General features: G+C 38.3%; 1 protein-coding gene across 3 annotated transcripts in view; it reads right to left on the bottom strand.

Moving 5' to 3' along the window:
• The window catches only part of BARD1 (BRCA1 associated RING domain 1), an 87,289-nt gene that overhangs the window by 33,887 nt on the left and 27,523 nt on the right, over nt 1-25,879 (bottom strand). For 2 of the 3 annotated variants that reach the window (XM_009238068.4, XM_024243577.3), the window contains exons 4-6: nt 24,909-25,876; nt 7,574-7,654; nt 5,821-5,993 (exon numbers count right to left, since the gene is read on the bottom strand). In XM_009238068.4, the coding sequence (XP_009236343.2) occupies nt 5,821-5,993; nt 7,574-7,654; nt 24,909-25,876 (1,222 nt within the window). The remainder of the gene's footprint in view (nt 1-5,820; nt 5,994-7,573; nt 7,655-24,908; nt 25,877-25,879) is intronic. The other variant, XM_009238071.4, reaches the window with a different exon arrangement.

Raw genomic sequence — 25,879 nt, forward strand, 5'->3', positions numbered from 1 at the left:
TCTCTGCAGAAGCTGAAAATCATTCAACAAAATAAAATACAGTCTTGTTAGAAAATAATAAAGGGAAGAAAGCTTCCACAGGGCAATAAAGAACATTAATCTTTGTATTTAATATGGATATTAGTATTGACTATAACTCTACGGGTCAGTACTTTTTTAAAAAAGGAAGAACGAAACAAGCAAGCCAACTATCATCATTATTGTATCATTCTGGAAGTACTGACAAATGCAGTAAGAAACAGAAGTTAATAAATGATAATTAGATGTTTAGAATTAGGTGTTGACTGGATAGAAATGTACTGAATCAACAGCTCTCCTATATATCAAGAATAACAAATTATATTTATTAACACAATATCCAGTTTACTAGCAACAAATAATCAAATACCATACAGGTTGAGGATTGCTAATCCAAAAATCTGAAATTTGAAACGCTCCAAAATTGGGAACTTTTTGAGCACCAACATGACACAACAAGCGGAAAATTCCAAACACAGTACTTAAAAAACCTTTTTAATGCATAAAATTGTTTAAAATATTGTATAAAATTACCTTCAGGCTATGTGTATAAAATGTTTATGAAACAAAGATAAATTTCACCTTTAGTCTTGAGAACCATCCCTAAGATATCTCATTATGTATATGCAAATATTCCAAAATCTGAAAGAAATCCAAAATACTTCGATCTCAAGCATTTTGGGCAAGGGATACTCAGTCTATACCTAGAATAACCTCAATTAATAGTTATATGCATGTGTATACATATATACATATATATGAAACAGACTAAAAACTTTACTAAGATATATATAACAGAATGCTTAAACAAATGGAGACACATATCTTGGTCCTGATTACTTTTTAGAAGCTATGAGTGTAACTTTGATATCAAAATCTACTGGCAAGAAGTGAAAGATAAAATCACAAATCACTCTAACTTTTAAAATGCAAAGTTCCTAAATAAAAAACTAGCAAACTGATGTATTCATTTAAAGAATAACACACGACATCAAGTTTATCAATCGACTTGACAGAAACCAACTTTATTAATCCACTGTATATACTTACCAATTTCAATCAACACCCTAATCGGTACTCCACTAGAATCTATGTACCTACCCAACTTCAAAACATCCTAATATGGTATTTTTGAAACAGCACAAAGTAAATCAAACTTCATTTGAAAGAATAAATTAATAAATACGGCTAATTCTCCAACCCACCCCCCTCCCACCATTATTGTCACTACTTTGATTTGACTCTCATCACTCCTTTCCTGGATTACTGGACAAACCTCTTAACTGAGTTCCCCCCCCAGTGTGGAGGAGGAGGTTTTCAACTTAAGATCAGCACTCTGTTTAGCACACAAAGCCTTTCAAAGTCCCTGCCCATCTTCACTGGCCTCTCATCCTCCTCCATCCTTTTATTCCACTTACATCACGAACAGAAGTTCCTAGAATGAAAGAAGAAGCAGTCTGCCCTTGAGTACCTTAGCACCCATATCTTATTTTTCTGAAAAGCCCATCCTCCCATTCTAGTTTTTTCAAAATTCGGAGTTCTTCTTCTTCCAGAAAGCCTTCTGTGACTTCCTCTGGTCTTACTTCCAGCCCTAGTTGAGACTTTCACACTACTGTGAGCACCGTGCTAAGAAGGCATGCCTCACACCATTCTGTAATCAGTGCTTTAACAGACTGTTCACTCCTACTAGAACAGAAGCAGCCAGGCAACTGAGGAGATGATGAGGCAAAGGAGCAATGGAGGGACTATGAGAAGACTTAAGAGGAAAGGAAGGCATCTAAGAGAAAACTTCAACCTTGAGGTCATGAAGAAGACAGCCAAAATGTCTATGCTAGAGCTAAAGGAGGCCATTTAGAAATTTACAGTAAGCAAAAAGGACTTTACTTCTTCAGTCAGCCAAAGTAGCAAACCCTAAAGAGGGTCAGACAGAATGGTGTTTGCCCTTGCTGGTTCTTACTCTTCTTCCATGGGAAGAATTTCGGCCTGGTTATTGAGAAAGGAGTTCCACCAAGAGTAAAAGAGATACAGTAAGCAGAGAAAGAAAAAGTTTGTTTGCCAACTCAGATTCCAGAATTTGAGATGTTAATGGCTTATAAGGAATAAGAGCTTCAGGAAGAAAAAGAAGAGTAGTAAGAATCCCATAGTCTCCAAGCTCCAGACCCCCTTCCCATGATCTCCTTAAGAAATAGAGGAAAGGGCAGGAATAAATTTCATCTATTTTCACCTGTTACTACCTAATTCTAGAAGACACAATCTAGAACATGGAGACAGCATGCACTTAAAAGTCAAGGCTATAGGAATTACTTTGGGTAGCCACAATCCCACAAAAAGTAACATGCCATGGATGCCAATTGGGCAAAAGCTCCCAGGAACCAGTTCAACCACCTTAGAAAAGGCACAGATAAGGGAAACTTGGTTTTAGACATCTTGTCACATAGTAAAGGTAGTAGCAGAAGGAGGCAATTCCCATTTTCAAGTCATCTGACCTTTTATCAAAAAAGAGGAAAAAGTATACCATAATCTTCATTCATTCAAACACTAATTCACTCTACAAACAAACGTGGATATAGGCTACATTAGGCACTTGGCAGAACTAGGGAGGGCACACATGATCCCTGGCCCATACAGCTTACAGCCTCACGAGAAGGGAGGAAACAGTAAGTCCTATGACTGGGGAGAAGTACCACATCAGGAAAGGCGGCCAAAAGGACACGATAACCCAGGTGAAACTCAAATGAGAAACTGGCTACCAAAAACAAATATTCTAGACAATGCAAAGGCATGTACAAAGGCTAGGAGGTAAAAGACCCTACATATTTTAAGGAAACAAAAATTCATAAAAGCTGGTGCAAAAAATGCTTGAAGGAAAGGGGGAAAGGAGAAGCTGTGGAAAGACTGATGAGAACAGGGAGGGGAGTAGCACCAGACCATCCAGGGTCTTATAAACCATATTTTGGGATTTAACCTTTATTTTAAAAACATTAAGGAGAAGCCATGGAAGGGTTTTAAGCAAATAAATGATTTGGCCAGACTCGTGTTTTTCTGAAGGCACTCTAGCTGCAGTATGGAAAGTGAATTAAAGAAAAGTAATCTGAAAAGGAGGAGAACAGTTAGGAAATTTGTAAAGCCAATCAGATGAACAACAATGACTACGACATTTTTTTAAAAGGTGAAAAACACAGGAAAAAAGTATGAAGACCAATAGTTTGGAAAGGAAATTTTTAGAAAGAGCTACCACACTCTTATACCCTAGGATTAAATCTGTCCCTTCATCTGCCCTACTATCCTTTATCCAATATCAATCCCAACCTCTTGTGTGAAATAAACCCTACTTCCCAACTACCCAGCTGAATCAACCAGCTGTCCAACACAGTAGTCACTGGCACAAGTGGTTAAAATAACATACATTTTAAAATTTATTCCTTGGTAGCAACAGCTAATTTTCAAGTGTTCAATAGTAGAGGTGACTAGTGGCTATTGAATGTCCAGCATAAACATTTCCACCACCACAGGAAGGTCTACTGGACAGTGCTGAGGAACAGATATACCTAAATTTGCCACTTCACTAGGTAGTCCTACTTAAAACAACACTGAAGGCACCTGTGAAGGCAGACTCACTCACTGTCTCATGCCACTCCTTGTATATTAATAAGCCCTCACAGTGCAGTGACGAATCATGGTGTACAAACCACAGGACAGGCTCTGTGTCTTGGCTCATTAATCCTCACTATGCTCTGAAGAAATAGAAACGCAGCAGGCATCACCCATGTTTTATAGGTGAGGACACCAAGGCACAGAAATTAACCTGCCTGAAGCTATAAAGTCAGTAATGGAGTCACAAATAAAAGCTAGATTCCCTAACGCCCTGACCAGTGCTCCATTCATTAAAGTAGTCATGGCTGATTTAAGAACCCTAGAATGAAAACTAGTCAGTTTCACCTGACCCAAGCAATAATTTGCTTTATCAAATAGCTTGCAACACATATGGGAGGGTCATTTTGGTTAGGTCCTTACAAAGAAATAGGTCCATGTATATGGAGACACACACAAACATGCACGCATGCACACACACACACACACACAAATAAAAACCGGAAGAATATACACATCCCCTGAATTTCCCCCAATTATCTTATAACCTGTGATGAGAGATAAAAGAGATTAGACACATCTACTGAAACTAACAGCACCAAGGTATGGTACATTCTTGCATTATTAATTTGGTTTTCAATTATGTTAAGTAGTTACCGATAAAAAATTACAACCTAGAAGCTCTGCATTTTATAATTCTTATTTGCATCTGTCACCATTGAAAACTTAATTTTTTTGTGCTCTTTTCAAACCTATAGAAGCAACAAGGGCAGAGACACAATGCCTGCATTTTCATTTCAACTACTTAATTAACTGAAAAGAATAAAGTAATATATAGGGAGACATGAACCAAGTTACAGATTAAAGATACAAAATCTACATACAGCATTTACTTGTGACACTCTTGACAATACCAATTTTAAAATCCAGCTGCTGGCATTCACTAATGCATCTCCGTGTCCTGACACTGCAAAAAGTTCACCCAGATCCTCATGTGAATGATGTGAAAAATCTAAGAAATAATTCAACTGCCCTGGCCCAATATTTAAATTCTTATATGCTTTACCTGTTGTAATAGTAAATACACAGAAAAAATAAAATGCGAATGAAATATTTAAAATAATTCCAAACTATTAGGAAGCATACAAAATAATTATTTCTACAATTGCTTATTAAAGTGTAAATCAATCTACAGAATATAAACACTAAGTAAATTTTTCCATTAAATGAAAGCTTCCAAAATTGACAATTGTTTCTGAATTAAGAAAGTAAATCTCCCCCAAATATGTCAGCACAGTTATCCCCATTGTTATCCATGGGGAATTGGTTCCTCAACCTTTGTGATGTCAAAATGTGCAGCTGCTCAAGTCTCTTATAAAAGATGGCATAGTATTTGCTTGTAAACTACACACATCCTCCCGTATACTTTAAATCATCTCCAGATTACTTGTAATACCTAATAGTATGAAATGCTGTATAAATATTTATACTATATTGTTTTATCTATATTACTTATTATCGTATTGTTATTTTTTATTGTTTTTTTTCCCCTTTTTATACTTTTACTTTAGGTTTTAAGTTGTGAAGGCTTGTTATATAGGTAAACTTGTGTAACGGGGGTATGCTGTACAGATTATTTCACCACCCAGGTATTGAGCCTAGTACCTAATAGTTATTTTTTCTGCTCCTCTCCCTCCTCCCACCCTCCACACTCAAGTAGACTCTGGTGTCTGTCGTTCCCTTCTTTGTGTTCATGAATTCTCATCATTTAGCTCTCCCTTATAAGTGAGAACATGCAGTATTTGGTTTAGTGTTTATGCATTAGTTTACTAAGGATAATGGCCTCCAGCTCCATCCATATGCCCACAAAAAACATGATCTCATTCTTTTTTGTAGCTGCACAGTATTCCATGGTATACATGTACCACATTGTCATTATCCGATCTGTCACTGATATTTCCCAGTTATTTTTGATCTGCAGTTGGCTGAATCCTCAAGTGTGGAACCCAAGAATATGAAGGACCAACTGTATCATAAACAGAAAGGGCATGAATGCTGATTACGAATGCAGAATTTGATGATCACATCTAATTTTAGTTGTGAAAGTGAAGAAAGCTATGAACTTGACTATTAAAGTCTCTGCTTTATCACATAGCTTGATTCAAGAATATAGGTCAATTTTAAAAATAATTTTTAAGTTGAACTACTTACACAGCATTTCTGGAGGCTCCATAGGAAAGTAACAGCTTGACTATATCCATGTGCCCATTCTTAGCTGCATCGTGAAGTGGTGAGTCATTTTGATACCCGGTGGTGTTCACCAATGCCTTATGCTGGAGCAATAATTCCACTACCTTCAGGTGCCCATGATTGCAAGCTTCATGCTAATTAAATTTTTTGAAAAAGAAGTGAAACAAGTGATAAGAAAGAGCAATGGATGATATTATAATATCACACTTTAGAAAAATAAATGTAAACGTCAGGCAGTAAATTTATTGTTAACTAAATACTCAAAAAGACTATAAGTTGTTGACAGAGTGAAAGTTACTATTAATAATCTTTCAATCAAGATCTGTGTAACTCATGAAAAAAGAAAAGGCCATTCTCATTTGAGCCTTGGGTCAAGCACTGTTTTTTTTTAGAAGAAAATGTAGTTTTAAACCAACGGTAGCTCCTTAAATGTTCTACAATAAATGTAAAACATTAAGAAAAAAAGACTACGTATTTAATAACAAGATGATACATAAAATCTGTACCAGTACATACACATATCATGCAACAAAGTAAGTATCCGTGAAGGAGTGCTTTTAAGACAAGCTATTTGCTGAACCTACAGATTGCTGTATGGCTGCTGTTATTGATAAGAGAAATAACACGAGTAGGAATACAAAAAGAGCTTGCTGAATGACAGAAATGGCAACAATGGAGTGTTCAAAGATGCCTTACATCCAAATCTTTCCTTATGTCTAATGAACTACAAACAATGCTGTATTCTAATATATCTCTGGCATTCTATACTTTTTAAGTACATCAATTTCAATTCATAATAAGTGATACCACACTCAACATCTGCAGGTCTATTTTTAGGAGAAAGGAATCCAAATTAGGCACTAAACCCTCTAAATCGCTAACCAATCTTTACTACAACTTGCCTTAGTGGCTTTGAAGAAAAAAATAAAATTAACCTTTCTTTGAAAAGGTTAGCCAGCCAGTAGAGTCCAACCAGCAAAGCGACTGATCTAGACTAAACTCTCCCAGCTTTCTTGCACCTAGCCTATTGAGAGTCTCCTAATTTCTGGGCTGAATTGCTAGTTTACAGGGTGAAGGCATCTACTTCATTTGCTGACACTTCTGTGGCTGCATTCAAATCTCATGTTTGTCCTAATGTAATGGGCCTACATACCAACTGTTTCCAAGTATTTGTGTCATTCTGTTTCCAGATTATGCTTCACACTTATTTTTAGTAATAATAAGCAAAGACTTTTAAAAATGTTTAATGTAAGCAAAGATTTCTACTACCTTATATATCTTCAACTGGATAGGGTATAAGTGAGGCTAAGATTGACCCTCAGTAAGAATCACTTCCTTGTGATCACTTTCCTATACTCAGTTCCTCCGACCTCTTTTTGTTCCAAGAAATTTGGTTCCAGTGACATGCAGTGCTACAGAATGGAGCCTGATGTCAGCTGTAGCTGTTACCTCTAGACATTAGCTAAATTCTGCAATACAGTACAAGTGGCTTCCTAAATCTAAAGGTAGTCTGTCAAAAGGTAACCAATTTCTTGCCTGTCACAAATGAAAAGCTAGAAGGAAAATAATCATGTTCTCATACTTGATGAAAACATAAATTCTTCAGACTAAAAAGAGTGTATGTGGCAGAGGATGATATATAGACAACTACACAATTATAAACTATCAGAACTGTAAAACATAAAAAGAATGAGAATAAAAACCAGACAACTACCAATGGTGTCCATCCAGCATGGTCTTTAACATTTGGATCACTTCCATTTTGTAAAAGGTATTCAACAGAAGGTATGTCGCCCTAGAAAAATGAACAAAACAGAAATTAAAAAGCATTAAGGAAACAAAGGAAAGTACTGAGATTTTTTAAAATGCTGTCTTCTTCAATATAAAGTAAAACTTAAATCATTTTCTCTTAAGGCTATTGTTCATGAGTTAATAAATTATTAGGCCGGGTTTGGTGGCTCACGCCTGTAATCCCAACACTTTGAGAGGCCGAGGCGGGTGGATCACCTGAGGTCAGAAGTTTGAGACCAGCCTGGTCAACATGGTGAAACCCCGTCTCTACTAAAAATACAAAACTAGTAGGGCATGGTGGTGCCAGCCTGGAATCCCAGTTACTTGGGAGGCTGAGGCAGGAGAATCACTTGAGCCCGGGAGCCAGAGGTCGCAGTGAGCCAAGATCATGTCACTGCACTCCAGCCTGGGGCCACAGAGCAAGACTCCGTCTCAAAAAAACAAAACAAAAAAGAAATTATCTACGTATAAATTATTTGAGATACCAAGAAGTACAGTCATGCTTGAATATAGACTACAAAATCTATTAGAAAGCCATATTCAAAATTCATTTCAAGGTACCAAATAAAGGACACTGGCCAAAGATCATCTGCTCATAATGAAGTTTTAAAAGCCATAATTTCATTTGTGAAAAAAAAATTTCTGAGCATTTGTAAATGGCTTCTGAGTATTGTTTAAAACAAACAAAACTGTTTAGTCCAGAAGACTACTCAGTGAAACCAAAGTTAAAAAACAGCCAAAAACTGCCATTTTATTGGCAGTTACTCCATCCTAATACATTTAGTTTATATTCACCTTATTTGTTCAACATTTTCTAGGAAGCAACAGTTGCTCTGTTTAAAATGGCAAAAAAAGAGATCAGTACAAACCTATTCAAATCAGCCCACAGAATCAGCATTAAATTTTTATCCCCCTGCTCCCCGCCCAGTTCAAGACTAAAATCACCACCCATTATCAACTAACTCAACTATAGGAAATAGAGCTTCTGTGATGTAGCCTTACAAGTCTTTTCTAACAAGTGGTTTTCAATTTCTCTCTCTATTTCTCTATTCCAGTACTCTGGAGAGCTATGAAACAATGTTGTAACAGTAGCAACAGTAGCACACTGATGCAGTGGAGAGAGGAGGCAGATGAGGCAAAGTAGGAAATACAATAACTTTACTGTAGAAATCACAACCTCTTTTTAAATCAGATGAACAAGATCTGGGGAATAAGTGAATTAAAATGAGGCACAAGGCAAGGAAAATACTCTGAAGACAGACAATATTAATTCGGCTTTCATATAAAGACACTGTCAATTATTAAATAGCATTAAAATTGAAGACCCCTTCCAGTTTTGAACTTTCTGTGTCTTGTGTGTCATGATCCAACTAAATCCTACTATAAGTGAGTAGACTTTTAAGGTCACTTTAAAGCTGTCTTGAAGTAAGAAAAAAAAAATAGCTTCCCTCTGCTGCCAGCCTCCAGCGAAGGCAGACTGTGGCAAAGGAGTCCTGGGGAACCGGTCTCAGGTAGTCTGCCCTCCCATTCTTCTTTTTTATTCATTTTCCTAAAAGTGAGAGATAATAATCCTCCAGCTATCTAATACCAGGGTCTCTTAAATTTGTCCCTTCATGTAATGTGGAAAGATCTGACATCTATCGTTTATATTTAATTACATATTATGTTTTAAGTATCCGTTAACTCTTAAAGCCTTTTAAAAAATCTCTAGCTGTAATATAAAAGATACTGTCCCTTTGTAAAACAATGTCAGGCTTTAGGAAGAAGGAAGCATTTACGCAGTGGGATGAAGGTAAAAATTTTCTTGAAATTACATTATTATCACCAGTTACTGCAAATATAACTAAATCACTTCTTTAGGATAACAGGGCAGGGTACAGTACCTAAGTCCATGATGATAAAGCAAAAATAAGGAGCAGAGCATACTCTCAAAAAAGACTGAATAAAAAGCTATAGACAGGAGTTACATGCATAATATTGTGTTCAATGAGTTTTGTGAGTGCTTCTTTAGTGAATAAATCTCTCCCTACCCACCCCTTCTCCCACTACCTTTTTCTGAAATGAATTTTTTTTTCCTCTGTTGGTTTGATAATGTAGAAATCACTAATTCTCCTAAATATAATATTTGATTTTTTTTTCTTTTTAAAAAATTTTGCTGGCCAGACGCAGTGGCTCACACCTGTAATCCCAGCACTTTGGGAGGCTGAGGCAGGCAAATCATGAGGTCAGGAGTTTGAGATCAGCCTAGCCAACATGGTGAAATCCCGTCTCTACTAAAAACACAAAAATTAGCCAGGCATGGTGGCACACGCCTGTAATCCTAGCTACTCAGGAGGCTGAGACAGGAGAACTGCTTGAACCCAGGAGGCAGAGGTTGCAGTGAGTTGAGATCATGCCACTGCACTCCAGCCTGGGCAAAAGAGCGAGACTTCTATCTCAGAAAAAAAAAAAAAGCTTTTTATTTCTAATTTTCTCTGTTTCTGTGCTCTGGGCTGTTTCTCAAATCTTCAGTTTTCTAAAAAAGTAAATCCACATGCAACATACATTTTTATATTCCTAAATTAACAAAATGACCTTAAATGCTCAATGGGTCTAAAAGGATTGTAGGTTTCTTGAAACCCCAGTTTCAAGAATAAAAAAAAAAGCAATATTTTCCCAGATTTCTTAACAGTGCAAATTCTACTTCTAGAGCAAGTTGTCATGTATTTAGCAACTGGAATGCAATGGCATGATCATAGCTCACTGTAACCTCAAGCTCCTGGGCCCAAGCAATTCTCCTGCCTCAGCCTCCTGAGTAGTAGCCAGGCATACATTACCATGCCTGGCTAATTTGTTTTTATTGTTTTGTAGAGATGGGGGTCTCACTATGTTGCCCAAACTAATGGACTCAAGCAATCTCCTGCCTTAGCTTCCAAAATTATTGGGATTACAGGTGTGAGCCCCTGCAACATTTCCTTTATATTCATATCGGTTACAAATGAATGCAGGAATATCTGCCAAGATACAAATTTGATTTCTTTTCCAAAACAATCCTGTAACAAGTGAGCAGATAAACTGCCAGAACCACACACATTGCCTACCTTTAACATGAAAGTACTCACACAAAAAAACCTTCTCAAAGATTTCCCCATTCTAATTCTACATGGTAATGCAAAAAAACATATTAAAGAAGCTTAAAAAATAATATAAACACAATTGTGAAATGGAAGAGTCTCAAGGGAATAGTCAAACAGAAACGGAGTGACAATTTAAAGAATACAAGTAGACTCTCTTTTAAGGTTGCTAGACAGTTGCTATTTTTCTTTCATGTCACCTTTTCATATTATCAAAGTGTCTTTTGTTAACATTCTCCCCACCCCTGAACTGTATAGCTGATTAGCAAACGGCTTGCTTTTTATAACCAATCTGCTTTCTCCTCCCTAGTACTTGAAAGTTTGTTGTATTTTCATCTTTCTACTTCATGTAAATGTAATGCCACGCGCATATATAAAATTATGATAATTAGATAGAGTCTACAGTAACTAGAATAGCTTGAACTGATATGAAGTAGCCAGGAAATAGATTAAGTTTTGATTCTGGCTTCTTTAAATTACTTTCAAGTACTCACTTTTGGGCTCCTCACAACTTGAAAGAATAATTGAACTTTTCTTAAACCATAGCAAAAATAATTTATCTAAGGAAAGTATTTGCCAAGGCTTATTAAAAATTTTAAATGAATTTGGTATTTTCAAGTAATACACTGAAGGCTGAAAATAAGAGTGTATGTGTGTCCCACTGAATCTTTTATTGCTAATCTTTCAATCAAACAAAAGATCCTTCACACATTTGTACATATTGCAGATCCACACATATTCCAGCAATATAAATTAACTTTCCAAAAACACACACATAAAAACAAAACTTTTCCTTATTATAAAGGTTAGCTCTTCTAAAATACCATTAATAATAAACATATTCATAAAAACAATACAGAACATTACAATTAAGTATAAGACAAATGACTTGCCTAGCATGGTTAAGCCTTTCCATGTAAATGAACCAACCAGGAGCCAAAAACTTTCCTTCTTGGCAATTAGATACCATTAAAACAAACAAACAAAAATGAACCATCTGGAATGAAGCTCTAAAATATGTTAAATATTTCTCTAGCTTCTTAGAATTCACTGAATAAAATACAGGCATATCTCGGAGATACTGTCGGTTCAGTTCCAGATCACTGCGATAAAGCAAATATTACAATAAAGCAAGTCACACAAATCTTCTGGTTTCCCAGCACATATAAAAGTTATATGCACACTATACTGTAGTCTACTAAGTGTGCAATAGCGTTATGTTTTAAAAAAAATGAACAGACCTTAATTGAAAATAACTTTATTGCTAAAAAATGGTGACAATCGTTTTGCTGGTGGATGGTCTTGCCTTGATGCTGCTGGCTGCTGACTGAGCAAGCAGGTAGCTGCTGAAGGTTTGGGTGGTTGTGACAGTTTCTTAAATCAGGACAATAAAGTATGCCACATCCACTGACTTCATTTCATGAAAGATTTATCTGTAGCATGTGACGCTGTTTGGTAGCATTTTATCCACGTAGAACTTCTCAAGATTGGAGCCAATCCTCTCAAACCCTGCTGCTGTTTTATCAACTAAGATGATGTAATTTTCTAAATCCTTTGTTGTCATTTCAACAGTGTTCACAACATCTTCACCAGAAGCAGATTCCATCTGCAGAAACCACTTTCTTTCTCATCTATAACAAACAACGCCTCATCCATTGAAGTTTGATCATGAGGCTGCAGCAATTCAGTCGCGTCTTCAGGCTCCACTTCTAATTCTAGTTATCTTGCTATTTCTACTATATCTATAGTTACTTTCTCCACTTAAGTTCTGAACCTCTCAAAGTCATCCATAAAAACTGTAATCAACTCTTTTCCAAACTACTGTTAATGTTAACATTTGGACATCCTCCCATGAATCATCAATAATATTAATGGCATCTAGAATGGTGAGTCATTTCCAGAATTATCTGTGGAATCCCCATCTATAGCAGCTATAGCCTTACAAAATGTATTTTTTTAAGTAATAAGACTTGAAAGTAAAAGTTACTCCTTGATCCATGGGCTACAGAATTGATGTTTTGCTGGGAGACATGAAAACAGCATTAATGTCCTTAACTTCATCAGAACACTTGGGTGACTAGGTGGCACTGTCAATTAGTAATATTTTGAATATTCTTCCTGAACAGTAGGTCTCAACAGCGGGCTTAAAATATTTAGCAAACCATGCTGTCAAGATGTGCTCTCACCCAGGCTTTGTTGTTCCAAATGGTAAATGAGCATTGGCTTCCACTTCAAGTCACCAGCTGCATTAGCCCCTAACAAGAAAGCCTGTCCTTTGAAGCCAGGCATTGACTTCTCCTTTCTAGCTATGAAAGACCCAGATGGCATATTCTTCCAACAAAAGGCTGTTTCAACTTCACTGAAATCTGTTGTTTAGTGTGCCACTCTCATAATTATCTTGGCTAGATCTTCTGGATAACCTGCTGCAGTTTCTCCATCAGCACCTGCCGTTTCAACTTGCATTGTTATATTATGGAGACAGCTTTTTTCCTTCAACTTCATGAACCAACCTCTGCTAGCTTCCAACTTTTCTTCTGCAGCTTCCTCACCTCTCTCAGCCTTCACAGAATTGAAGAGATTTAAGATCTTGCTCTGGAGTAGGGTTTTGCTTAAGGAAACGTGGTTGGTTTGATCATCTATCCAGACCATTCCAACTCTCCTCATATCGGCAATAAGGCGGTTATGCTTTCTTCTCATCTCATTTGTGTATTCAACAGGGTAGCACTTTTAAATTCCTTAAAGAACTTTTTCTTTGCATTCACAAATTGGCTGTTTGGCAAGAGACCTAGCTTTTGGCCTATCTCAACTTTCAACATGCCTTCCTCACTCATCATTTCTAGCTTCTTATATAAAGTAAGAGATGAGTGACTCTTCCTTCCACTTGAAAATTCAGAGGACATTGTAGGGTTGTTAGTTTACCTAAATTCAATATTCTTGTGTCCCAGGAAACAAGGATTCAAAGGGAGAGAGATGGGAGAATTATCAGTAAGCAGAATAGTCAGAAAAGACAACATTTATCAATTAAGTTTGCTATGTTACATGGCCAGGGTTTGTGGTGCCCCAAAGCAATTACAATAGTAACATCGAAGATCACTGATCACAAATCACCGTAACAGATACAACAGTAGTGAAAAGATCTGAAATATTGTGAGAATTACCAAAATGTGACAGAGAGACACACTGAGCATATGCTGTTGGAAAAACAGCACTGACAGACTTGCTCAATGCAGGACTGTCAAAAAACACAAAAACAAAACGCTGTGAAGCACAAAAAAGTGAAGTGCAGTTAAATGAGGTATGCCTGTAATTTAACAGATAATTCTGATAACCTGGTCAATGGCACAATAAGTTACTGGTATTACAAAAGCAGACTTATACACACATGGTGAGTGACAGAGGAGAAAAATAGATACTAACTCCAAGAGGTGTTTTAGAAATTGAACTCTTGAAAATATCACATATGCCAAGGCTGCTTTTGTTTCCCTTGCTACCTTCTCATGAAACTACTATGAAGGATACATAATTTCACCCACAACATAACATGACTGTGTTCAAGTATAATAAACTACAAAGTTAAACTCTAAATGAGACTCCTCACAAGGGATCTTCTCTCTCTCCAGGGGATCTTCATCACCTTTGTTATGTTCTAAGCATACCATGCCTTGTAAGTTGCATTCAAAACATTATCTATTATGTCTACGTCACTAACAAATCATGGCATGCCAGCTTCAAGCCATTCTTCTATTCCACAGTAAGTCACTGCTGTGGCATAAATTATGAGTAATCATTGCCATTTCAAGAATTTGTGCTAGAGAACTTGGTAGGTGGGTGTGGGGGAAGAAAAGGGGAAGGTCAGTATGGCACACATTCTCAAGCAAAGCTGACATAATAGAAAATAAAAAATTTTCTCTATATCCTTAGTATTTTGTTTTCTATTGGGTTGGTGCAAAAGTAATTGTGGTAATAAATCAGAAGAATAAATAATGAGTATCTTAGTTTCTACTTAGGCATAAAGCCTTCTCATAAACTCTCCCATTCATGACACAGTGTTCTCAATAGCAGTTTAACATAGGTGATGCAGACATTCAAATAGGAACATGAGTTATGAAGATATTCAAATAGGAAGATGGGTATAAAAAAGACTTATTGATAGGAGAGCAGAGAAATGACAATTTTGATTTCGGTCAGATTACTCTGCCTGTTACATAGAGAACTGACTGCAGGAAATACAAAGGGAAATTAGGAAGCTACTTCAGTGGTGTGGTCAAAAAATTATGACCTCCAAAAATGTCCACACACTAATAATCCCCAGAACCTGTGACTATGTTACCTTACGTGGTGAAAGGGACACTGCAATGTAATTAAGTGGACACACCTTGAGACGGGGAGATTATTCCGCATTTCTCAAGTAGCCCAATTTAATCATATGAATTCTTAAAAGCAGAGGGTCTTCCTGGCTATGTCAGAAAGATGAGATGTGAGAAGGACTCATTCTGCTGATGCTGGATTTGAAGATGAAGAAGAGGACCACGAACTAAAGGAATGTGATAGTCTCTAGAACCTGGAAACAACCCTCAGCTGAAAATCAGCAAGAAATCTGGATCTCAGTCTTACCACAAGAACTATGAAGTCCCTGCCAACCATCCAAGTAAAAATGAAATGGGTCTTTCCTGGAACCTCCTGAAAACAACTGACAACATGATTTTAGTGTGATGACACCCATACTAGACTTCAGGTGTACAGAACTGTAAGAAAATTAATTTGCAGGGGGAGGAGCCAAGACGGCCGAATAGGAACAGCTCCGGTCTACAGCTCCCAGTGTGAGTGACGCAGAAGACGGGTGATTTCTGCATTTCCATCTGAGGTACCGGGTTCATCTCACTAGGGAGTGCCAGACAGTGGGCGCAGGTCAGTGGGTGCGCGCACCGTGCGCGAGCCGAAGAAGGGCGAGGCATTGCCTCACTTGGGAAGCGCAAGGGGTCAGGGAGTTCCCTTTCCTGGTCAAAGAAAGGGGTGACAGACTGCACCTGGAAAATCGGGTCACTCCCAACCGAATACTGCGCTTTTCCCACGGGCTTAAAAAACGGCGCACCAGGAGATTATATCCCGCACCTGGCTCAGAGGGTCCTACGCCCACGGAGTCTCGCTCATTGCTAGCACAGCAGTCTGAGATCAAACTGCAAGGCGGAAGCGAGGCTGGGGGAGGGGCGCCTGCCATTGCCCAGGCTTGCTTAGGTAAACAAAGCAGACTGGAAGCACTGGGTGGAGCCCACCACAGCTCAAGGAGGCCTACCTGCTTCTGTAGGCTCCACCTCTGGGAGCAGGGCACAGACAAACAAAAAGACAGCAGTAACCTCTGCAGACTTAAATGTCCCTGTCTGACAGCTTTGAGGAGAGCAGTGGTTCTCCCAGCATGCAGCTGGAGATCTGAGAACTGGCAGACTGCCTCCCCAAGTGTGTCCCTGACCCCTGACCCCCGAGCAGCCTAACTGGGAGGCACCCCCCAGCAGGGGCAGACTGACACCTCACACGGCCAGGTACTCCAACAGACCTGCAGCTGAGGGTCCTATCTGTTAGAAGGAAAACTAACAAACAAGAAAGGACATCCACACCAAAAACCCATCTGTACATCACCATCATCAAAGACCAAAAGTAGATAAAACCACAAAGATGGGGAAAAAACAGAGCAGAAAAACTGGAAACTTTAAAAAGCAGAGCGCCTCTCCTCCTCCAAAGGAACGCAGTTCCTCACCAGCAACGGAACAAAGCTGGACGGAGAATGACTTTGACGAGCTGAGAGAAGAAGGCTTCAGACGATCATTACTCCGAGCTACGGGAGGATATTCAAACCAAAGGCAAAGAAGTTGAAAACTTTGAAAAAAATTTAGAAGAATGTATAACTAGAATAACCAATACAGAGAAGTGCTTAAAGGAGCTGATGGAGCTGAAAACCAAGGCTCGAGAACTATGTGAAGAATGCAGAAGCCTCAGAAGCCAATGCGATCAAATGGAAGAAAGGGTATCAGCAATGGAAGATGAAATGAATGAAATGAAGCGAGAAGGGAAGTTTAGAGAAAAAAGAATAAAAAGAAACGAGCAAAGCCTCCAAGAAATGTGGGACTATGTGAAAAGACCAAATCTACATCTGACTGGTGTACCTGAAAGGGATGGGTGGAATGGAACCATGTTGGAAAACACTCCGCAGGATATTATCCAGGAGAACTGCCCCAATCTAGCAGAGCAGGCCAACATTCAGATTCAGGAAATACAGAGAACGCCACAAAGATACTCCTCGAGAAGAGCAACTCCAAGACACATAATTGTCAGGTTCACCAAAGTTGAAATGAAGGAAAAAATGTTAAGGGCAGCCAGAGACAAAGGTCGGGTTACCCTCAAAGGAAAGCCCATCAGACTAACAGCGGATCTCTCGGCAGAAACTCTGCAAGCCAGAAGAGAGTGGGGGCCAATATTCAACATTCTTAAAGAAAAGAATTTTCAACCCAGAATTTCATATCCAGCCAAACTAAGCTTCATAAGTGAAGGAGAAATAAAATACTTTACAGACAAGCAAATGCTGAGAGATTTTGTCACCACCAGGCCTGCCCTAAAAGAGCTCCTGAAGGAAGCACTAAACATGGAAAGGCACAACTGGTACCAGCTGCTGCAAAATCATGCCAAAATGTAAAGACCATCGAGACTAGGAAGAGACTGCATCAACTAACGAGCAAAATAACCAGCTAACATCATAATGACAGGATCAAATTCACACATAACAATATTAACTTTAAATGTAAATGGACTAAATACTCCGATTAAAAGACACAGACTGGCAAACTGGATCAAGAGTCAAGACCCATCAGTGTGCTGTATTCAGGAAACCCATCTCACGTGCAGAGACACACATAGGCTCAAAATAAAAGGATGGAGGAAGATCTACTAACCAAATGGAAAGCAAAAAAAGGCAGGGGTTGCAATCCTAGTCTCTGATAAAATAGACTTTAAGCCAACAAACATCAAAAGAGACAAAGAAGGCCATTACATAATGGTAAAGGGATCAATTCAACAAGAAGAGCTAACTATCCTAAATATATATGCACCCAATACAGGAGCACCCAGATTCATAAAGCAAGTCCTGAGGGACCTACAAAGAGCCTTAGACTCCCACACATTAATAATGGGAGACTTTAACACCCCACTGTCAACATTAGACAGATCAACGAGACAGAAAGTCAAAAAGGATACCCAGGAAGTGAACTCAGCTCTGCACCAAGCGGACCTAATAGACATCTACAGAACTCTCCACCCCAAATCAACAGAATATACATTTTTTTCAGCAGCACACCACACCTATTCCAAAATTGACCACATACTTGGAAGTAAAGCACTCCTCAGCAAATGTAAAAGAACAGAAATTATAACAAACTATCTCTCAGATCACAGTGCAATCAAGCTAGAACTCAGGATTAAGAATCTCACTCAAAACCGCTCAACTACATGGAAACTGAACAACCTGCTCCTGAACGACTAATGGGTACATAACGAAATGAAGGCAGAAATAAAGATGTTCTTCGAAACCAACGAGAACCAAGACACAACATACCAGAATCTCTGGGATGCATTCAAAGCAGTGTGTAGAGGGAAATTTATAGCACTAAATGCCCACAAGAGAAAGCAGGAAAGATCCAAAATTGACACCCTAACATCACAATTAAAAGAACTAGAAAAGCAAGAGCAAACACATTCAAAAGCTAGCAGAAGGCAAGAAATAACTAAAATCAGAGCAGAACTGAAGGAAATAGAGACACAAAAAACCCTTCAAAAAATTAATGAATCCAGGAGCTGGTTTTTTGAAAGGATCAACAAAATTGATAGACCGCTAGCAAGACTCATAAAGAACAAAAGAGAGAAGAATAAAATAGATGCAGTAAAAAATGATAAAGGGGATATCACCACCAATCCCACAGAAATACAAACTACCATCAGAGAATATTACAAACACCTCTATGCAAATAAACTAGAAAATGTAGAAGAAATGGATAAATTCCTCAACACATACACCCTCCCAAGACTAAACCAAGAAGAAGTTGAATCTCTGAATAGACCAATAACAGGAGCTGAAATTGTGGCAATAATCAATAGCTTACCAACCAAAAAGAGTCCAGGACCAGATGGATTCACAGCCGAATTCTACCAGAGGTACAAGGAGGAGGTGGTACCATTCCTTCTGAAACTATTCCAATCAATAGAAAAAGAGGGAATCCTCCCTAACTCATTTTATGAGGCCAGCATCATCCTGATACCAAAGCCGGGCAGAGACACAACCAAAAAAGAGAATTTTAGACCAATATCCTTGATGAACATTGATGCAAAAATCCTCAATAAAATACTGGCAAACCGAATCCAGCAGCACATCAAAAAGCTTATCCACCATGATCAAGTGGGCTTCATCCCTGGGATGCAAGGCTGGTTCAATATATGCAAATCAATAAATGTAATCCAGCATATAAACAGAACCAAAGACAAAAACCACATCATTATCTCAATAGATGCAGAAAAGGCCTTTGACAAAGTTCAACAACCCTTCATGCTAAAAACTCTCAATAAATTAGGTATTGATGGGATGTATCTCAAAATAATAAGAGCTATCTATGACAAACCCACAGCCAATATCATACTGAATGGGCAAAAACTGGAAGCATTCCCTTTGAAAACTGGCACAAGACAGGAATGCCCTCTCTCACCACTCCTATTCAACATAGTGTTGGAAGTTCTGGCCAGGGCAATTAGGCAGGAGAAGGAAATAAAGGGTATTCAATTAGGAAAAGAGGAAGTCAAATTGTCCCTGTTTGCAGATGACATGATAGTATATCTAGAAAACCCCATTGTCTCAGCCCAAAATCTCCTTAAGCTGATAAGCAACTTCAGCAAAGTCTCAGGATACAAAACCAATGTAGAAAAATCACAAGCATTCTTATACACCAACAACAGACAAACAGAGAGCCAAATCATGAGTGAACTCCCATTCACAATTGCTTCAAAGAGAATAAAATATCTAGGAATCCAACTTACAAGGGACGTGAAGGACCTCTTCAAGGAGAACTACAAACCACTGCTCAAGGAAATAAAAGAGGATACAAACAAATGGAAGAACATTCCATGCTCATGGGTAGGAAGAATCAATATCGTGAAAATGGCCATACCGCCCAAGGTAATTTACAGATTCAATGCCATCCCCATCAAGCTACCAATGACTTTCTTCACAGAATTGGAAAAAACTACTTTAAAGTTCATATGGAACCAAAAAAGAGCTCGCATCGCCAAGTCAATCCTAAGCCAAAAGAACAAAGCTGGAGGCATCACACTACCTGACTTCAAACTATACTACAAGGCTACAGCAACCAAAACAGCATGGTACTGGTACCAAAACAGAGATATAGATCAATGGAACAGAACAGAGCCATCAGAAATAATGCCACATATCTACAACTATCTGATCTTTGACAAACCTGACAAAAACAAGCAATGGGGAAAGGATTCCCTATTTAATAAATGGTGCTGGGAAAACTGGCTAGCCATATGGAGAAAGCTGAAACTGGATCCCTTCCTTACACCTTATACAAAAATCAATTCAAGATGGATTAAAGACTTAAACGTTAGACCTAAAACCATAAAAACCCTAGAAGAAAACCTAGGCATTACCATTCAGGACACAGGCATGGGCAAGGACTTCATGTCTAAAACACCAAAAGCAATGGCAACAAAAGCCAAAATTGACAAACGGGATCTAATTAAACTCAAGAGCTTCTGCACAGCAAAAGAAACTACCATCAGAGTGAACAGGCAACCTACAAAATGGGAGAAAATTTTCGCAACCTACTCATCTGACAAAGGGCTAATATCCAGAATCTACAATGAACTCAAACAAATTTATAAGAAAAAAACAAACAACCCCATCAAAAAGTGGGTGAAGGACATGAACAGACACTTCTCAAAAGAAGACATTTATGCAGCCAAAAAACACATGAAAAAATGCTCACCATCACTGGCCATCAGAGAAATGCAAATCAAAACCACGATGAGATACCATCTCATACCAGTTAGAATGGATATCATTAAAAAATCAGGAAACAACAGGTGCTGGAGAGGATGTGGAGAAATAGGAACACTTTTACACTGTTGGTGTGACTGTAAACTCGTTCAACCCTTGTGGAAGTCAGTGTGGCGATTCCTCAGGGATCTAGAACTAGAAATACCATTTAACCCAGCCATCCCATTACTGGGTATATACCCAAAGGACTGTAAATCATGCTGCTATAAAGACACATGCACACGTATGTTTATTGCGGCACTATTCACAATAGCAAAGACTTGGAACCAACCCAAATGCCCATCAATGATAGGCTGGATTAAGAAAATGTGGCACATATACACCATGGAATACTATGCAGCCATAAAAAAGGATGAGTTCATGTCCTTTGTAGGGACATGGATGAAGCTGGAAACCATCATTCTCAGCAAACTATCGCAAGGACAAAAAACCAAACACCGCATATTCTCACTCATAGGTGGGAAGCGAACAATGAGAACACATGGACACAGGAAGGGGAACATCACACTCTGGGGACTGTTGTGGGGTGGGGGGAGGGGGGAGGGATGGCATTGGGAGATATACCTAAAGTATAATAATAATAAAGAAAGAAAGAAAGAAAGAAAGAAAGAAAATTAATTTGCATTGCTTTGAATCACTAACTTTGTGGTAGTTTGTTTTGGCAGCAATAGAAAACTAATGCAAGTGGTAGGGGCAAGAAAAGAGAAGTAGCTGCCAGTAGGGTGGTAGCTATGGAAAGGTTATGGCCAATGATGATGCCCAGAGGTAGTTTGGGGCAAGGTATTATACAATGTTTATTAATAATGTTTCCAAGCTCAGAAATCAATCAATAAAGCCGTACCTGCAGTGGGGGAAGGTAACTAGTGCAGGAGAACAAACTCCTGCTGGGTTCTCTGCCCTCGGTGCATACACCAAGCATGCTCAGCGCAACCATGTGCTCAAACTGTAGAAACTGCAAGTTTATCAACATGCTTAAGAAACAATACAATGCAAGTCTAAATAACTTTAGAGCCACTTCAAATCCTTTTCTGAAGTAGGTGGGTACAAAATATAAATAATCACCACCAAAAAAGATGCATTACCTTTTGACAGCACAAAACCTGGTCCTTCCCCTTATTTGCTTTGGCTGCCTTAAAGGTAACCAAAACTAAATTCACTCCAGTTGTAGTAACTCTTTCCTCTTTACCAACTCCTTGTTCCATTTTATAGTAGCTTTAACTTTAGAGCCACTTCAAATCCTTTTCTGAAGCAGGTGGGTGCAAAATATAAATAAGATAGCAGAATTGCAATATGTGTACACATAGATTTATTCATTCTTGGCTGCAAATGAGAAAATTAAGATAGGAATGAAATGAAAACTGTTTCTAAAAAGGTTGGCCAGGTATGGTGGCTCATGCCTGTAATCCCAAGACTTTGGGAGGCCGAGGAGGACAGATCACCTGAGGTGAGGAGTTCGAGACCAGCCTGGCCAACATGGTGAAACTCTGTCTCTACTAAAAATATAAAAAGTAGCCTGGCATGATGGCAGGTGCCTGTAATCCCAGCTATTTGGGAAGCTGAAGCAGAAGAATTGCTTGAACCCAGGAGGCGGAGGTTGCAGTGAGCTGAGATTGTGCCACTGCACTCCAGCCTGGGTGACAGAGCAAGACTCTGTCCCCCACCCCTCCCCCCCCCAAAAAAAGAAAGAATATATAAATATATGTAAATATATTTATATAAGCAAATCTGATTTTAAGGATATGTCTATTAAAATAAAGCTAAGGCGAGAGGCATACATTCAACTCATAAAAAAATTTAAAAGGACACTATTAATTGGTGCTCTTAAAAACAATAAAAATTAACTTTTAAAAAATGTACCATAACATAATCTGACAACTGGTGACAATAATTGCATTTAATAATTAAGTTCAAGGAAATAAAAATGGATTTAATAATTCCAGCAAAACTCTAAGTAAACTGACAAAACTCGTATGAAGTAATCTTGAACATGTTAATAGAGAAAATTCACCAAGACAGGAGGATGCCATCATTTTATCCTGACTTAATATTCTATTACGGTTTCTTCACATTCCTAGACCAAGAGTAGGCAAACTATAAAGCCTATGGGCCAGTCACCCAGTTTTGTACATAAGTTTTATTAGTTTGCATATTGTCTATGGCTACTTTTGCACTAAGAAGGCAGAGCTGAACAGCTATGATAGAGATTTCATGGCCTGCAAAGCTGAAAACGTTTACTCTAACTGCCCCTTTAAGAAAGAATTTACAAAACTCTGCCCTAGACCCTAGGGATCCTCATTAATAAAGATAAATTATTCTTATGGTTAGAAGAAAAAGTTGCCACCAATATAAGTAAATGCTTGCCTGATAGTCCAAAAATTTCCCAGAAAGCAAAATATATAAATTACTATGTATTAGCCAGCAAAATGAACAAAAATAATCATTACACTAGCTACTTATGTCTATAACTTTATGTTTACAATAGCTTATAGGTACATATAATATACAAATATATAACAAAGATGACAAAAAAGTCTAATTTTGTAAGTCAGGCTTTGCAAAAATCAAACTAAAACACAACCAGAGCCAAGTGCAAAAATTCAACATGTCCAAAGGATATGTGGTCATGTTGTAAGGTCCCTGCCTCACTGTTATCAGAAATAGAGTACAGTCATCCCTCAGTATCTGTGGGGGATTGGTTCCAGAATCCCAGCAGATACCAAAATCCACAGATTCCTCAAATAAAATGATGTATTTGCAAATAACCTACACACATCCTCCAGTATACTTTAAATCATCTCTAAATTACTTATAATACCTAATATAATATAAATGCTATGTAGATAGTTGTTATACGATATTTTTAAATTTGCATTACTTTTTATTGCGTATTGTTATTGGCTTTTCTCCCAAATACTTTTGATTCGCAGTTGGTTGAACCCATAAACATAGAACACACAGATACACAGAGCTGACTGTATTCCTCATTAATCTAGAAGAAATGCAAGGAAAACAAACCAGCAGCAGCTGGGATAAGCTCACTTTGTGCTATTCCCTTTCTCCACACAGAAATACAGGAATCTTTGGATCACACTCAATGTCTACTCCATGTTCTTCCCAAATGTTTTATGTTGCCCACCAGCCTCATGTTTGTGGGCTTCCAAGTGGTTCCTCCCAGGTGTCCCGAAGTTCTCTACCCATCAAGAAGACCAAAGGATTTCCTGGGTGAACTGACTACGCACAGTTGCTGAGACAGCATAAAAGCTATCCTAATTTAGTACTAAGGTCGACCATATCATACTTTCTCCTAACACTTGCATGAAATCACAGAGCAAAGCCTATAAAGCTATGGTGCCTACTGCTCTACTTCACATGTAATGTTTGTGTCAATTTCAAAGATTAACCACTGCCAAGTGTTCATAAAACAGGCCAGGTTCCAAAAAACGCTGCCACATCTCAGGTGTTGAGGCAATAATTAAAGAGAATGAAAGTCAATGAACAGGTCAGTAAAAGCAATGGCTGATTGTAGGGCAAAAAGCAGCTCCTTTGTGGTGAACCGGAGGAGCCATTTCTGATAGTCAAATGTCCCGGTCACTGGAGAAATGTACAGACCACATCTTTCAACTTTCCAAATTCTGGCTGAATTTGGATGGTAAATCTGGGCTCTTTTACTAAGTAAACATTGTTGCCTGTAATAACTTAGCAATTGTCTACATTCATAAAGCATGAGGACAGGTAAACAAAATGATAAAAACTGAAGGCAAAATAGACAAAAGCAAAAGCACTTGGCAAAATAAAAGCTGAAATATTCAAATATTGGTTTTCTCCTACAAGATCATGCTGCCCAGACTCAGGGGCCACTGCTCCATCTGAAGTAGAGATGCTGTCCCTGTGAATCTGGCTTCTCTGGTTCTGAGGAAGTATCGTGTCTGTGAAAGGTTAATTATCCTAGTAACCCTATGCCATTTTTCACAAACTCCAAACAAATTGCTTTACAGTTGGCCTCATTCTGAGATGGTATTTGAGAGTAAGCATCCTACCTTAATAGAAGCAATATGGAGCAAAGTCTCTCCTCTATGATTTCTTTTCACAGCCATATTGGGCAACAGCTTCATTACTGAGGGACTAGACATCACTCGCCTGTAACTTGAACTATTTAATGTAGAAGGTGGTGTACCTGGTGAAAGACTAATGAATTCATCAGACATGTTACTGTTTTTCCTCTCTGATGTACCACCAACTTTATGTTTGCATGAAGGTGGTGAAGAACATTCAGGCAATGGTGTATTTTCTGAGGGCACCGTTTGCTTAACAAAATCTCCACTGGTGCTCAGAATGCTGGTTCTACATCTCTTAGAAATGGGACTGGAAAGTCTATTCTGATGGCCACGTTTTCCATTATTTTCTAATGGCAAAGATTTCTTAGATGTAAGATAATTTTTGCAGACCTTCTCAGGAGTCACTACTTCATTCCTGCTCTTAGTGTCTGGAGACTCTATTTGCTCAGCCAATGGTAAAGAGACGTCAGTTAAACTTCCAAAACATTCAGATTCTGTCAAGGAGCCACTTGCTAGTAAGTCTATTTCACCATTTATCTGAGGACTGGAGATAATGGATGGTTGGCTACAGAAGGATACCAGCTTTTGCTTAGATTCCTCTTTGGAGTCAAATTCACTATCTTCTTTTTCTGCCTCTAAATTCCATTTTTTGTTGATTTCAGCTAAAGTTTTCTTTTTTTGCTTTTTTCGAGATCTTGCAGAAGCCTTTTTAGCCCTCTCAGAAACATCTGCAGGAGGACTTGGGGAAACAAATTCATATGAGTCGTGCGGAGCACTTGCATCTTTTTTTATTGCAGGCTGGGTTTGTACTGAAGCTTTACTCACAACATATCTGACTTTCTTACTTCGAGGGCTAAACCACATTTTAATTGAATTCTTCTTGTTTTCTGCATCATTAAACAAACTTTTCCTATCTTTATCTTCTTTCCTATCTTTATCTTCTTTTAAATCTG

This window comes from Pongo abelii, chromosome 11 (assembly GCF_028885655.2).
Source record: "Pongo abelii isolate AG06213 chromosome 11, NHGRI_mPonAbe1-v2.0_pri, whole genome shotgun sequence".
Taxonomy (NCBI): domain Eukaryota; kingdom Metazoa; phylum Chordata; class Mammalia; order Primates; family Hominidae; genus Pongo; species Pongo abelii.